Source organism: Macaca nemestrina, chromosome X (assembly GCF_043159975.1).
Source record: "Macaca nemestrina isolate mMacNem1 chromosome X, mMacNem.hap1, whole genome shotgun sequence".
Taxonomy (NCBI): domain Eukaryota; kingdom Metazoa; phylum Chordata; class Mammalia; order Primates; family Cercopithecidae; genus Macaca; species Macaca nemestrina.
The window spans coordinates 16,088,488-16,104,978 of record NC_092145.1 but is presented as its reverse complement, the minus strand read 5'-3'; the positions used below and the strand labels follow the sequence as shown (position 1 = coordinate 16,104,978).

Here is a 16,491-nt window from a genome sequence, read left to right as displayed (position 1 = left end):
ATAGAAGAGCTTTGGGGCTTTCTCCAGTGATGCACAACGAAATATGTGTGAGAACACCTAGCACATAAAAAGAGTTTTAAAATAATGGATTTGGAGCTCAAAAAGGAAATTATTATTCCTCATTAAGTAGCAAACATATGCCATTGAATTATTTGATGCTTGACAGTGGCACTACTATCACCCCTAAGAAGACAATGTAAGTGCAGTTTGACATAAAGTTAGCTGTGAGGTAGTAAAACTCCTCCTACCCACAGTACTGCAATCATAACTTTCTTTAAATGTTTATTTGAAAATTTTAAAAGCCTCTACCTTAAGCTCAGGAGATAATATTACATCAAATTCATACTGCAGGGTTTCAGGTTCATAATTTATAAAGGGTAGAGCCATTTCAAGAAAATTTTCAATGTCTTGGAGGGCTTTCTGAGCATCTTCTTTAGACTGAAACTTATCTATTTCCTGATTAGCTAGAAGACATTCCCCTTCATCACAGCATTGACGAGCCTGGTGAGAAAATCAAGAAGAAAAAAATGTGAATTAATAAAGATAAAACATATTTGTCCATTAAGTGAGTGGTTCTCAGCCTCTGGCTTCTGTGAGTCAGAATTGCTTTCAGAGCTGTTAAAAAAATAAAGATATCTGGGTTCTGCCCCCAGAAATTCTGATTCAGTAGCTCTGGGCCATAAGTTGGGCATCTATACTTTTACAGAGCTCCACAGATATTGCTGATACACAGCCAAGGTTGGGAAACACTGCATTTATTTCACAACAATGAATTTATTCTGCAGCAGAAGTCTGACCATTTTCTCAATACTAACACTTTAGTTACATGTTATTTTCCCAAAATCAATAACTGAAATATGAAATTCTTAGGAAAATATAAAGTGTAATACAAATGCTTAATGACAGCTAAGGACAAGAATAAAGTTTCCTTCCCAAAGAATGAGATGTAAAGATTAAAATGTTTATGTTCAGATATAATGTCTGGAAGTGGAACCCTATTTTATATTCCACTGCCAACACCAGATCCATATGGTGACCTGTCAATTCATTGCCTAATTGTGAAAAGGGTCAAACCCACAAGCCATGGAGGAATATTTTCCAGTCACTGTTTAATATTTTATTTCTGTACTATGAAATGTGAAAGGAGCTTCAGGCTGTAGCAAAATGCCCCTCAGGCTTTTAAAAATGTTCCAAGTATAAACCATCACCAGTGGAGACTTCAGAGATGTACCCAAAATACAAAGGAAGCCATTACTCCACAATCTCAATATTTAGAACAAAGGGCAAAATTTGAACTATATTGGATCTTCCATGAATAGTTCATTGGTAGATGGATGAAAAAATCATGATCAAACTCAGTCCTTCAGATTTCTTACAAATTTAATTCCAAAGCTATACCAGTCCCTGACCATATAACCTCTGAGAAGATAAAAGGTATTCCATGTGGCAGAAGGGCAAGGTGTTTCAGGTTAGCAGGACCTGAAAAAAAAAAGTGTGTTCCTTTTCAGAAATGGATCATTTCCCATTACACTACCTGCTGTAGGAGTTTATGCATTTTGAAGGTCCTGCTGAGTTGTATCCGTTTCGCTTTTATCTCATTAACCAAAATATCAGAAAGGTAACGTAGCTCATTGCACCTCTGGCAGATTAAATCAAGTGCATAATGGTGATTTGCTGCAAGCTTGTGTCCATGTAATATCACAAACTGGGCCTTTGATAATAGCTCCTGATTGTAACAAAGAAACAAAATAATGAATACATGATCTCTGAGCAAGAAGGATACATTGCCACAAATACAATTTGATGCCTACTCCTTCAGGCTGCAAAAAACAAACAAACAAACAAACAAAAAACCTTACAGTTATAATAATTAGCTGTAGCAGTGATGTCATTAGAAGCTCATGCATTTCCGGTTATAGAAACTGAAAATTTCACATCATACCCAGAACGTGGATGAGATTTTTTTCTCGTAATATGTGTGGATTTAGAATAGAACCACCTATATTAAATGAGGTATACACACCAGTCAAATGTATTTCATATCATCTCAGCCTTAGAAATCTCATCAGCATTGTCATGTACCTAGACTACTTCACATACCTGAAGTCACAGGGTTTCTATGTCAAAAAAATGACCTTTAGTGACCTTGCCTCCACTCTGTCAACTACTCACTGCCCCCAGTGGAGAGACTCGAACATAGTAGGAGTTCAAGAAATGTTTGTCAAAATAAAATAAATAAAACTGAAACCCAGGATGAGGAAGTGACTGGCCTCTCTACCTAGTGAGAAAACCAGGTTTAAAATGGAGAACTGTTGTCTAATGGGTATACAGTTTCAATATTATAAGATGAAAAAGTTCTGGAGCTGTTGCACAGCAATGCGAATTTACGTATCACTACTGAACTGAATACTTAAAAATGATTAAGATGGTAAATTTCATGTTATGTGTTTTTACCACAATTAGAAATGAAAAATTATTACATGGAAAAAAATGAAGTCCCCCTTAGTTTCCAAACCAGTTTGCCTCCTCTTTCTGCTATACCATAGGGATATGTAAATTGTCCCATGATCACAGAGATCTACAAGCATAATTCCAGAACTAGTTATCATAACTGTTGCTTCTTCAATATGTGTTTTCACACACTCATGGTTCACCCATAAATCTGTTTGTATGCTGAGAATTCATCTTAAAAAGCATGGCCTTGCTCTCACATAAAAATCATGGCCTTGCTCTCACATAAAAGCTAGAGTTTTTTAAGTATCAAAGCCATTAGTCCAAACTTTAAGACTAGCAGGAATCATGAAAACTGCCTCCTTTGAGTACTTACTATACAACCCAGTGTTGTGCCAGGTGTTTTATATACATTTAAATGAATATTCACAATTGCCCTGCAAAGTAGGTCATTTTATCCCCAGTTTATAGGTGAAGACACTGAAGATTAGAAATGAATTTACTCAAGGTCACAGATAGTAAGAGTAAGTAGAAATGTCTATGTGAGTCTCCATTTGGTTAAACTGCATATATCCTAAAGTGGGCATTTAAGGAATCATGTTTCTGTATGTTTCCATCATTTCCAAGCACCATATATCATTCTTGATACACATTCTTCTAGCTTCTCCAAAATAATGTATGCCCTTATTCCTATTGGTGGGCTTGAAACAGTTCACGCCATTGTCTCAGCGACCTCCTTTTACAACTACATGATATATCTGTAGTGTCACCTCTGGCCTGCATTGAACAAAGCAGAATATAGACCAATATAATTGTGCCTAATATACAGAATGTTGTTATGATGGGAGGAGGGTGAGGGATAAAAGACTACAAATAGGGTGCAGTGTATACTGCTCGGGTGATGAGTGCACCAAAATCTCACAAATCACCACTAAAGAACTTACTCATGTAACCAAATACCACCTATACTCCAGTAACCTATGGAAAAATAAAAATAAAGAAATTAATAATAAGAGTCTATACTACCTACTTCCACCAAAAAATAACTATTTTACTGTATAATATAGCAAACACCTAAAACACAATCTTACCTGAGAATTTTCATCTAAGTTTTCCAATTTTTTTATTTTTTGTTTTACTTGAGCTATAGTCCCTGTTACATCAGCCAGTTCTGCTTGTTGGTTTAATAGAAATTCAACTTCAGTCACAAGCTAAAAATAGGAAACAAAGAGGTTTTAAAAACATAAAAATTATCTTTATGATCAAGTTTTATACAAAATGCTTTTAAACGAAAATATTGACATGGAGAAATTGCACATATGAAAAAAAATTTTGTTATTTTATTCACAGAAATAGCTATACTCTGCTAAAATTTAACCTCATAGATATCAACGTGTACTCATAATGTACAAAAGATCACCATGTACATGTGTAGGTTTGTGTATGAGGACATGTATTTGCATAAATGTATACATGTGAGGTATGTATAGGTATATATACATTTGTGTGAGTGTGTGTGTGTATATATATACACACACACACATATATATACACACATATATATATAGCCAACATCTAAAACAAAATCTTACCTGAGAATTTTCATCTAAGTTTTTTTTTTCATCATTCCCCAGCTCTCTGGTGAATTACGCTAAAAGCAAAAGCCCTCCAGAAGCAATAAGCACATCTCCCACCCAGATCTTGGTCTTTAATATCATTTCCCAGAAAAAGAAACCAGGGCTCCTCAAGGAAATAACTGATTCCAGGGTTGAGGCAGAATAGGTACAAGATGAACTTGGAATATATCTTAATGCCAGAAAGTAAGAAAGTGATTTATTTAAATGTGGGAGCACGTCACGAGGACACAGCAGCACTCTGAAACACCAAAATAGTCAAGAACACTAATAAATTATAAACCATCAAAAAACTAGGAATCAGAAAAGACGCCAACTCATCTTTCTTTGCTGATGATATGATTCTATACCTAGAAAACACTAAAGACTACCAAAAGGCTCCTAGAATTGATAAACAACTTCAGGGAAGTTTTACGATACAAAATCAATGTACAAAAATCAGTAGCATTTCTATACACCAACAATATTCAAGCTGAAAGCCGAATCAAGAATGCAATTTCATTTACAATGACCTACAAAAAGAATAAAATACCTAGTAATACATGTAGCCCAAGGAAGAGAAAAATCTCTATAAGGAGACCTACAAAACACTGCTGAAAGAAATCATAGATGACACAAACAAATGGAAAAAACATTCTATGCTCATAGATTTGAAGAATCACTATATTCAAATGGCCATACTGTCCAAAACAATCTGCCGATTCAATGCTATTCCTATCAAACTACCAACATCTTTTTTCACAGAATTAGAAAAACTATTCTAAAATTCATATGGAACCACAAAAGAGCTCAAATAGCCAGAGCAATCCTAAACAAAAAGAACAAAGCCAGAAATAACGTATTACCCGACATCAAACTATACCAAAACAACATAGTCCTGGTACAAAAACAGACACTTAGACCAATGGAACAGAATAGAGAACCCAGAAATAAAGCCACGCACCTACGACCATCTGATCTTTTACAAAATCAACCAAAATAATCAAGGGGAAAGGACTCCCTATTCAACAAATGGTGCTGAGATAGCTGGTTAATCATATAAAGAAGAGTGAAACTGGACCCCTACCTTTCACCATATATAACAATTAACTAAGGATGGATTAAAGATCTAAATATAAGACCTCAATCTACAAGAATCTTGGGAGAAAGGTTAGGAAACACCATTCTGGACATTGGCCTTGGGAAAGAATTTATGACTAAAATCTCAAAAGCAATTTCAACAAATACAAAAATTGATACGTGGAACCTAACTAAACTAAAGAGCTTCTGCATAACAAAAGAAGCTATCAACAGAGTAAACAGACAGCCTACAGAAGGGGAGCAAATATTCCCGAACTATGCATCTGACAAAAATCTAATATCCAGAATCTGTAAGGAACTTAAACAATTCAACAAGCAAAAAACTAATAACTCCATTAAAAAGTGAGCAGAGGACATGAACAGATACTTCTCAAAAGGAGACATACAAATTGCCAACAAACATGAGAAAATGCTCAATATCACTAACCATCAGATAAATGCAAATCAAATGAGATACCATCTCGCATCAGTCAGAATGGCTATTATTAAAGAGACAAAAAGGAACAGACACTGGTGAGGCTGTGGAGAGAAGGGAACACTGATACACTGTTGGTGGGAAAGTAAATTAGTTCAGCCACTGTGGAAGGCATCCTGAATATTTAAGAACTTAAGGCAGAACTACCATTTGACCCAGCAATCCCATTACTGAGTATATACCCAATGGAAAATAAATCATTCTATCAAAAAGACAATACAATTGTATGTTCATTGCAGCACTATTCACAATAGCAAAGGCTTGGAATCAACCCAGGTGCCCATCAATGATGGACTGGATAAAGAAAATGTGGTACAAATACATCATAGAATACTATGCAGCCATAAAAAAAAAACAAAATCATGTCTTTTGCAGCAACATGATACAGTTGGAGGCCATTATCCTAAGCAAACTAACACAGAAACTGAAAACCAAACACAGCATGTTATCACTTATAAGTGGAAGTTAAGCACTGGTTACACATAGACATAAAGATAGGAACAATAAATGCTGGAGACTACTAAAATGGGGAAAAGGAGGAAGGCAAGGGCTTAAAAACTAACTATTGGATATTATGCTCACTACCTGAGTAATGGTATCATTCACATCTCAAATCTCAGCATTACACAGTATACCCATGTAACAAACGTACACGTGTATGCCTTGAATCTAAAATAAAAGTTGAAAGTTTTAAAAATGAATAAGTAAAACTCTTTGAATCAAATAAATAAATGGAGAGAAGGGAAGGCTCTTGCTTTAGTAGAATGCCTAGTGTGGACTGATAAATGTGGACTGGACATGGGGGTTGAAAATAATCATTATTTTGCAACCATCATAGCAAAGATTTGTCCAGGCAAGCATCATCAGTTGATGCTAAATTTATGGGGAAATTTTGATGACAAGCAGGATATTTGCATAACCTTAAATTTTCTCGCCACACTTTTCCTACTAGTTAGAAGGGGAGTAAAAGTAGCTTTACAGTAGAGAAATTCAACAACACCCTGAATAGGTAATCAGAATCCACATCAACAATAAGAGGGAGGTAGGCATCACTCACTTGCAGATATGATTCCTTAAGAAGGACACTTCACTAATGTGGTATTCTAGTTGGTCATATATACTAAATAGAATCATGAGAAGATGTCCAACAAACTCTAAATGAAGGAAAATGTATTTAAAAAGGGACTATGGCTAGGCATGAGTCCTTATAGCTTATGCCTGGAATCTCAGCACTTTGGGAGGCTGAGGTGGGAGGATTGTTTGAGCCTAGGAGTTGCAGACCAGCCTGGGCAACACAATGAGACCCCATCCCCGCAAAACTTAAAAAGTTAGCCAGGCATGGTGGTGCGTACCTGTAGTCTCAGCTACTTGGAAGACTGAGGGGGGAGGATAGCTTAAGCCTAGGAGTTTGAGGCTGCAGTAGCTATGATTGTGTCATTGTACTCCAGCTTGGGAGACAGAACTGTCTCAAAAAAAAAGGACTATATTTTTCAAAATGTCAGAGTCATAAAAGACAAAGAAAGGCTGTGGAAAGATTCAAGATTCTAGGTTCAAGGACACTAAAGACACAAGACAATGCAAGACTGGACCCTATATAGGATCCGATTCTGAAGGAAAAATAAATGCTATAAAAGAGTTGACTGAGTCAACTGACAAAACTGAAATACCAATGGTAGATAATATAAAAGTATTGCACTGTTAAATGTACTGAATCTGATAACTGTACTATGGTCATATAACAGAATATCCCTATTACCAGAGAAAATGGAAGTATTTAGGGGGAAAGGGCCATCACGTGTGCAACTTACACTCAAATGGGTCAGAAAATATATTATTTGTCAGATCAGAAAAAAATATTATCTGTATATACATGAGGGAGGGAATACAAATAATAAAGCAAATGGAGTAAAGTACTATCATTAAGTTAATCTGGGAATAAGGTATATGGGTATTTCTATTTTTCTTATATTTGCAATTTTTCTGTAAGTTTATGTTCCTATGTGTTTTTTTTAAGTCATGTTTCTAGACGTACAGAACCTATCGACATGTCACTATGAGATACACCAGTGAGATTATACTCTAAGACAAACAACAATATTGATTAAAGACAGGAATTAATGACTTGGGGAGACAGAACATAACCACAGGACAAGAATTTGGTATGGATGCAAATTAATATGTAATTATAAGCATAATGGGTATGCTCAGGAAAAGTGCTATTTTCTGTGTATTCAGTTGGAGAGGAGGAAGAAACACAAATACCTAGAAGGACCAAGAGCAGCTTGACCTATTCTTTCTTTAGGGAAGGTTTCATGGAGAACAGTTCAATAGATATTTGAAGCAAAGGAGGGAAAACGCCAGTGGTAACTGAGCCCTGTGTCCAGAGTGCAGTGCTCCTCCCAAACCTAACTCTGATGAGCAAGTGAAATACAAAGCAAGTAAGCCATTCATGGGCAGAAAACAAGTTGGGCACATACAAGAGAGAAGAAGTGAGTTTTCCTTGGATCCTCTGGTGAAGTATATGCTATGAGACAGACTGTGAGAAGATTGAGCATGACCGAAAAAGGAAAAGAAACTAAATCTACGCATCTTTTTTTTTTTTTTTTTTGAGACGGAGTCTTGCTCTGTCCCCCAGGCTGGAGCGCAGTGGCCGGATCTCAGCTCACTGCAAGCTCAGCCTTCCGGGTTTAGGCCATTCTCCTGCCTCAGCCTCCCAAGTAGCTGGGTCTACAGGCGCCCGCCACCTCGCCCGGCTAGTTTTTTTGTATTTTTAGTAGAGACGGGGTTTCACCGTGTTAGCCAGGATGGTCTCGATTTCCTGACCTCGTGATCTGCCCGTCTCGGCCTCCCAAAGTGCTGGGATTACAGGCCTGAGCCACCGCGCCCGGCCCAAATCTATGCATCTTGACCATATATGATGGATTTTCCAGGAGGGTCCAATTGGAATATATTTTTAATTATTTATTAAACTTATTTAATTTCATCTCTCAGGCTTTTCATAGGAATAAACTCCTGGATCAGAAAGAAAAGCTTGTTAGGTCATGTTAAATATGGTCAGCATAGGTACATGGGATTTAAAAACCAAGAAGGAAGCTGGCATTATTCCTTTGGAAAGCCACCTCATAACCTTGAACACCCTTTAGATCTAAGATAAATTTGAAAAACAAACCTAAAAGTAAAACTTTGTCCCTGTCATATATATTGGCAGTTTGATACTTTCTCAAAGGAAATGAGTAAGCTGAAAAAGTAGAAGTCTCAGAATTTTAGTAGAGATTTTCTTCAGTCTAAGCCAAGGTTCATTTACATTTGCCTCCTTTTTTTTTCTTTTAGGTATAAATGGGCATCTTGCAAGACAGGATTTCTCATGATTAAGGAGTAAAAACCTCTGGTGTAATGAAAAAAGGTGTACAAAGAAATGTTTTCACTGACCTGTTGGAAATCCTGCTCAAACTTCCATAGTTGCAGATACTGCTCCATTTTTAATTGATGTTTTTCCCAAAATCCATCAAAAGCTGTTTCCATATCACGTACTTGAGTCAGCAACCTTAACAAAGAAAACTCAAATAAATTCCTAAATGCAACTATCTGTTTTGTAAATACGTAGATAGGCGCAGTATGGACATTAAGAATTATAGGCAAAGTCATAGCCCATGACACTTGGTTCTACCTGTAGAGACAATCAATGTCCACAGAATCTCTTCTACAAGCAAAATCATCTCTGTAGGACAACCTAGAAATAAGTTATCAGATTTCCAGAGGTCCAGGAATATTTTAACACTTAACATATTGCAGCAAAAATGTATAATTGCCTTTCAAAAATACAAAATAAGTAACTCTAAACCAAAAAGAGAGTACTCACTTATTAATAGTTTGCCAGTCACCACTTATTTGCTGATGACATTCTAGTCTTGAACTGACAGCTCCTTCAGTGTCAGGCACTTCCAGATTTGTTAGCAGAATTTTTCCTTCTTTGGTTACAGCTGTAATATCATTCTGTCCAAAGACACAAAAGGAGTATCAGCTAATTAGTAATCTAACCTGAATGATGTGATGGGAAGGAAGCATACAACTATGGCATGAAGACTAGAAACAGTTAATTCTAGAATGGCCTTTGCTTTCATAGTTCTCTGAAAATTCACAAAATTTCAAAATCTCAGTGCCACAAAATCTAAAAGCTATGAAGATCCAAGAACCCCTTGCCTTAGAGATGGATGTTGCAATTAATGTTTTTATAAGATCATCATGGGCAGAAGTACCATGTGGTCTATTTGTAGCCTCCTTCTCTAAGTGGTAGAAAGTTCCAATCCAGTCCATCCTATTCTGCTAATGTTTTATTTATTTTTATTTACTTTTTTAGAGATGGGGTCTTGCTATGTTGCCCAGGCTGGACCCAAACTCCTGGACTCAAGCAATTCTCCTGCCTCAGATTCCCGTGTAGGTGGGACAACAGATATGTACCACTGCACCTGTCACTGTTCTGCTAACACTTTCAATGAGCTCAAATAAAGCAGTAGTAGAACAATAAAAACCACCACAGTAGAAAGCATACAATTGCAAATAATACTTAATGCATACTCAGATACAGTTAAATGTCTTTGCTACTAATCTTTAATTGTAACCAATCACTCCCTGCCTTAAGTCTTATTTTACTTCACATTTAGGTTTAATTAATTCATCAATAAGTATATGCCTCTATTTAGAAGGGCTTAACCTCAGTGGGTGGTGTAACAATATAGAGCTTTCTCAGACATCCAAGAGTGATTTAAGATTTCTTTCAGGTGGTGCAAGAGTCCCTTGAAATTGTAAGCAAAAGTTTTGGTGTACATTTATTCTGAGATCAGATTCCATGACACCATCACCAATATGGGTAATAACATCAACATTAAAAGCCAATATTTATGAAGTACCAACTATGTACCGAACATTGTTATACATACATCACTTTCTTTGCCTCATTTCATCTTCACAACAATCCTACGAGGTATGATGCATCATCACCATCATCAACCTCATTGTAAAGATACAGAAACTGCAACTCAGAAAAGGTAAGCAAATTGCCCAACAACATGCAGTTCGTGAAGAACAGAGCTTCTTTCCGGGGACAGAGTTTTGTTTTTAGACTGTGATTCAAAAGGTCAGTTTCTTGCAAATCAAACCATAATGAGATACCATCTCACATCAGTCAAAATGGCTATTATTAAAAAGACAAAAAATAACAGATACGGCGAGGCTACAGAGAAAAGGGAACACTGACACATACTTGTTGGAGATGTAAATTAGTTCAATCACTGTGGAAAGCAGTCTGGAGATTTCTCAAAGAGCTTAAAACAGAATACCATTCAACCCAGCATTCCCATTACTGGGTTTATACCCAAAGGAAAATAAATTGTTCTACCAAAAGACACACGCACTCATATGTCATTGCAGCACTATTCACAATAGCAGAAACATGGACTCAACCTAGGTGCCCATCAATGGTGGGCTGTATAAAGAAAATATGGTACACATACACCAAGGAATACTATACAGTCATAAAAAAGAATGAGATCATGTCCTTTACAGCAACATGGATGCAGCTGTAGGCCACTATCCTAAGCAAATTAATGCAGGAACAGGAAACCAAATACTGCATGTTCTCACAAATGGGAGCTAAACATTAGGTACACATGGACATAAAGATGGGAACAACAGACAGTGGGGACTACTAGAGGAAGGAGGGTGAGAGGATGGAGAGTGTTGAAAAACTACCTATCTGGTACTATGCTCACTACCCGGGCGACAGGATCATTCATACACCAAACCTCAGCATCCCACAATTTATCCATGTAACAAACCTGCACATGTACCCTCTGGACCTAAAATAAAAGTTGGAAAAAAATTCAGTTTATCTTTTTAATTTAAACACATATCTCTATACACAGCTTTAATCTTCTAATGCACACAGCATGTCTATTATCAGATGAAAGAGACGAGTTATATGAATGCCCAGTGCTTGTTCAGATTATTCTTGAACTTTCTGAAGAAAGTAGATCCAAAAAATACTTGCTGATTATCTGAATTGCACTTCAAAATCCTTCACAAAGCAGCACTCCACAAAGACCTGGGTAGGAGAGCACAACCAATTCGCAACCCCTGGTCTACTGTAGGAAACATCAAGACCTAGTATTCTGCAGAGAAGAGAACTTAGAATCAATTGAGCAATGTTAGCCTTGGTCACAATGCTAGCTCACAGCAGAGATGGGACAAGAAACTCGGCTTCCTGACTCCTCATCAAAAATTAAAAATAGAGTCATACATCACTTAATGTTGGAGATATGTTCCGAGAAATGCATTGTTAGGTTATTTCATCATTTTGTGAACATCACAGAGTGCATTTACACAGACCTAGATGGATAGCCTAGTAGACACCTAGGCTACAGGGCATAGCCTATTGCTCCTAAGCTACAAACCTGTACAGCATGTTACTGTACTGTATACTGTAGACAGTTGTAGGCGTACTGTAGGCAGTTGTAACACAATGGTATACATTTGTGTATCTAAACATAGAAAAGGTACAGTAAAAATATGGTATAATCTTATGGGACCTCTGTCATATATGCAGTTCATCACTGATCAAAACAACCTTATGTGCAGTGCATGACTGCACATAGTAAAACAAAACAAAAGACTATATTTCTTTTTCTGCAGCATTTATAAGATATTTTTAAATAACTTCTCAAATTAATACACCATTTGCGGAGGGGACACTTAGGTCTAACATATCCAGGACAGTCTTTTATAAAGTATTTTTTTATCGTTTTTAAATATATTTTATAAATGTCTTTTATCTCCCTTTATGCAACAGCCAGTGTAAAATGGAGATAATAAACACCTCTCTAGAAAAAGAAAGACCATGGAAATCTTTTGTTTGTCAACTCTATCAGACATACCTTCAACAGATGATACCTTTCTGCACGAATTGCCAGAATTTCTTCTATTGAGGGAATATCATCTGGCAGTTCTGTCTCAGCCAGTTCAGTTCCAAAGGACTGTAACATCTGAGCCATTTCTTTCACTGTGAGGGCAAAATTTTCTATAGCCTGCAAAGAGCCGGTGATTATTTTAATTATATGGTAACTCTGTGAGCATATAAAAAACTAGATCGGTCATTGTATTTGTTTTTATTGGGGCTGTAACAGTAAATACATATACCATGAACTCTCCTCTGCTAGAGAAATATGGCATTGCTCTTGGCAATCAACTGTAACTCTTCATCTAAGACTCTAAGAAACTGAAGGAAGATTAAGAGTCTTCCTGAATATATTTTATCCAAATTTCTTGACTTATTTCTTAGACACTGATGAAAACTATTTCTTAAAGATGCCATGTATTGAGTAATTTGTTTTATTTTCTTGAAAATTACAGTGTTTTCCTTATTCTATAAACTCTCCAATTGGCAAAATTGCCTTATTATCACTTTACTTCTGAAGAGAGATGAGAACAGTAAAGTCACTTTATATTTGTTTATTATCATTTGTGAATAAGCATTAGCATTCCAAACAAGGTGACAATTGAAGGAAATGGGGGAAAAAACTAGTCACAACAACTCATTTCAAGCACTATAGAATATTTGGAATGGTGGTCCCAAAGCCTTTGTTGCCATAAAATGGTAAGTAAGGTTTTATTGTTTATTTTGTTTCTAAAATCAGTTACTCTGAGAAAGAAGGGCAAAATGTAGAGACCACAGGACCATCTGTTCAATCCATGCATCTCAAAATATTTGCTTGTTTATTTATAGCATTACAGGTTATTAAAGGCTAGGCACTGCTAATTTTGGCAATACATCTTCATGTGAATGAATGAATTGTTGAATGAATGCATTGTTAAATGAATTAATGAATGAAACGTTGAGTGAAAAACAAGTATGAGGAAAATGGAATCCTAATTTAATGGGACATCATTAATTTCTTCAGCAGGGTTCCCCTATCTCTGGGATTAGAAGTCAAGATACTTATATACCACAGACATACTTGGGAGGTGCAGGGCCCTTGCCTATTTGTAAATTTCTAAAACAGAAGTACACTCTTTGTTACAAATCTAAAATGCCTCAGAAGCATCACTAGGATAATGAGATTAATAATACTACTTGTATTTATTGACAATTTGCCATATGCTAGGCACTGTGTAAAACATTTTACTTTTGCTATCTCATTTAGTGTTTTTAAGATCCCTATGAGGTAAGGTATTATTAGTCCCATTTTACAGTTAGGAAAACTAAGACTCAGAGAGGTTATGTATATTGTCCAAGGTCATATAACTAAAAATCAGCAGGGTCAGGATTTGAATCCAAATCCTTCGTTTCTTCAAGTTACTACATAGCCACAGGAGGGAATGGGCAGAGTATGATCTCCTTATGCCCTAGGATTCTCCTTCCATTGCCATCCTCAGTGACTGCTCATCATTTCTAGATATTTCCTATGGAAGAAAATCAAGATGTTGAATTTATATGTATGTGAAAAGTGAGGACCCCAGAAATCTGTTTTTTTTTTTTTTTTTAAATAGGAAAGAATTCTAGAACTAGATTTAAAGGCTAACATGAAGAACTATAGGCTCTACAGTAAGGGCAAAGACAACATACATTTCTGAAGATGATCCATTCACTGTGGCAGTACTGCAAGGTGCCGCCTAACTCAGGGGTTAATTGCTTGTCATCAATGTATGTCAGCAAATCACTAACTGAGCTCAGCATAACAACCTATATAAATAAGCAAGAAAGATACTGTTAACTGCCCTTCATGCCATCCCTCCATTAAACTGTAAAATGAACTTTAGCATACATTTAGCAGGAAGTCACCTCTGATAAATGGTTTTAACAGTTCTCTCCTGTACATGCCCCCATACATGTATGCACTATCTTCTTCAGATAATAACAGTTTTTATTTACAAAACATTTTCTGTAAAGAAAAATCAATCTCCACAGAAACCAAAATGCCTAATTTTCTTCCATCTAAAAGTTTGCACTGTTAATGGTCCAGCTTCTAAAAGAATGCTATGCTCACAACAAAGAAAAGGACTTTATGTAGTAACTTATAATTTATCAGGAAGGGTTGACCTTTTCAAAAGTATCAAAATTTATGAGCACCCTATTCCTAACCTTAAAAACATATAAAAATATTTTTTAAAAGTCATGGTACTCTGGACTAGCTCAGGATGTAAGTTCATGGAAGTTCAAATACATAAAACATACACTCAATTTTACTAAAAAATAAAATTTCCTGCTGATATACACATACATATACACACATGCACACATACACATATACACACATGTATAACATATATGACATATATTTTTTGCAAAAGTAATTGCTTTGTTATAAATTGATGAATCGATTTCTTTTTTAAATGGTAGAAGTGAAAGACTTTTGGGCATTTCAAATGTATACTTTTAAAAGAGAAACTTTAATTTTTTTTCTTTTAAATGCTACATGGGCACATGTAAAATATAAACATCATGGTGCAAGTCTTCATGAGAATTAGAGGAACAAAACATTTAAATAATATATTCTTACTGGTAATTTAAGCATAAAATCCTCCTGACTAAACCGAAATCCAATGTCTGTGAACGTTCGCTGAAGAAAGCTGGTAGGACGTAAAACCAAAACCAAGTGCAAGTTCCCAGGGAAGGAAGCCTGTAGAAAGAAAAAACAAAAGAAATTGAAAAAAAAAAAATTGTTGACACACACTCAACTGAGAACATATCAGAAAATATGTAATTGAAAGAAACAAACTTTAAATTCATAAAAGCCAGTAAAAGGCCAACACTTTACAAAATGATATTGATAAAATCTAAAAACATGCAAATAGAAAGAAAAATAATGTAAGGCTTCAGGTCAGATCCTGGCAACACTTCTGGTAAGGAATTTTCTCACACTATAGAAGCAGACCCCACGTGATGAAGAAATAGACTCTAAACCTTTATTTTAGAGTTAGTTATTTGAAATCAAATTGCACTTATTTCCTATAAGAACAAATAGAATTAGGTGGCAGTTTCCTAGGATAACCCTAAAAGCCAAAGGATTTTTGTCTGTGTATTTACACTAAACAATGAAAGAAAACTTTATTATGGGATTATAGTTTTATTTTAATATAATCAATATTCACTGAACATCTTCTATGTGTCTACTTCATGTATTTAAATGAATGATTATCAAGCTCTGTTAGGCATTGAATGTTCACAAATTAAGAAAATACAATTTCTACCCAACAGTTCAACTGCAGAGTCCATTAATAATCAGCAACTCTTTAACACGATAAGTTGATAAGTAATCAAAGTAATCAAAGGAATTAGAATAATATACAAGGGGAAATGATAGTACCAACTCTCCAAGACATAGGAAGGTCAAAAAGATCCCGAAGCATAACGAGGAATTAACTAGATCAGAATGTCGTTCTAGTTCACCAATGTTTCCCCAGCTTCTAGAACTTGCTGGCACATAGTATGCAGTCAGAAATAATTGCTACACTAAAGAATTCAAAAGACAAAGAAGGAAGACACATTGCAAAATAAGTGGAGAATGGAGTAACATAGCCCAATTTTAATAATAAATTACCGTGTACTAAATGTTTACTCTGTGCAAAGCATTTTGCCAATATTATCATACATTCTTTTCATAATAATTCTATGAAGGAGTTAGGTTACTCACTTTTACAAATAAAGAAAGTGAGAGTCAGAGAGTTTAAGTGTACCTTGCCCCAGCTGGCAAAGCCTTGATTTGCCCCTAAGTCTGTGCTCTTAATCACTAAACTACTCCATCTCCTGAAAAGGCCCTAGTCAAGAGAGCTAGATGAAATGATGCTGGGGGACAATGG

The 16,491-nt window shown here is 35.8% G+C and overlaps 1 protein-coding gene across 18 annotated transcripts in view; it reads right to left on the bottom strand.

Moving 5' to 3' along the window:
- The window catches only part of LOC105481353 (MCF.2 cell line derived transforming sequence), a 113,698-nt gene that overhangs the window by 32,415 nt on the left and 64,792 nt on the right, over positions 1–16,491 (bottom strand). For 15 of the 18 annotated variants that reach the window (XM_011740864.3, XM_011740868.3, XM_011740870.2 and 12 more), the window contains 8 exons: positions 15,192–15,311; positions 14,258–14,374; positions 12,570–12,719; positions 9,500–9,633; positions 9,070–9,184; positions 3,543–3,662; positions 1,535–1,726; positions 310–501 (listed from right to left, as the gene is read on the bottom strand). In XM_011740864.3, coding sequence (XP_011739166.1) covers positions 310–501; positions 1,535–1,726; positions 3,543–3,662; positions 9,070–9,184; positions 9,500–9,633; positions 12,570–12,719; positions 14,258–14,374; positions 15,192–15,311 — 1,140 coding nt within the window. The remainder of the gene's footprint in view (positions 1–309; positions 502–1,534; positions 1,727–3,542; positions 3,663–9,069; positions 9,185–9,499; positions 9,634–12,569; positions 12,720–14,257; positions 14,375–15,191; positions 15,312–16,491) is intronic. The other 3 variants (XM_011740863.2, XM_011740874.2, XM_011740878.2) reach the window with 1 other exon arrangement.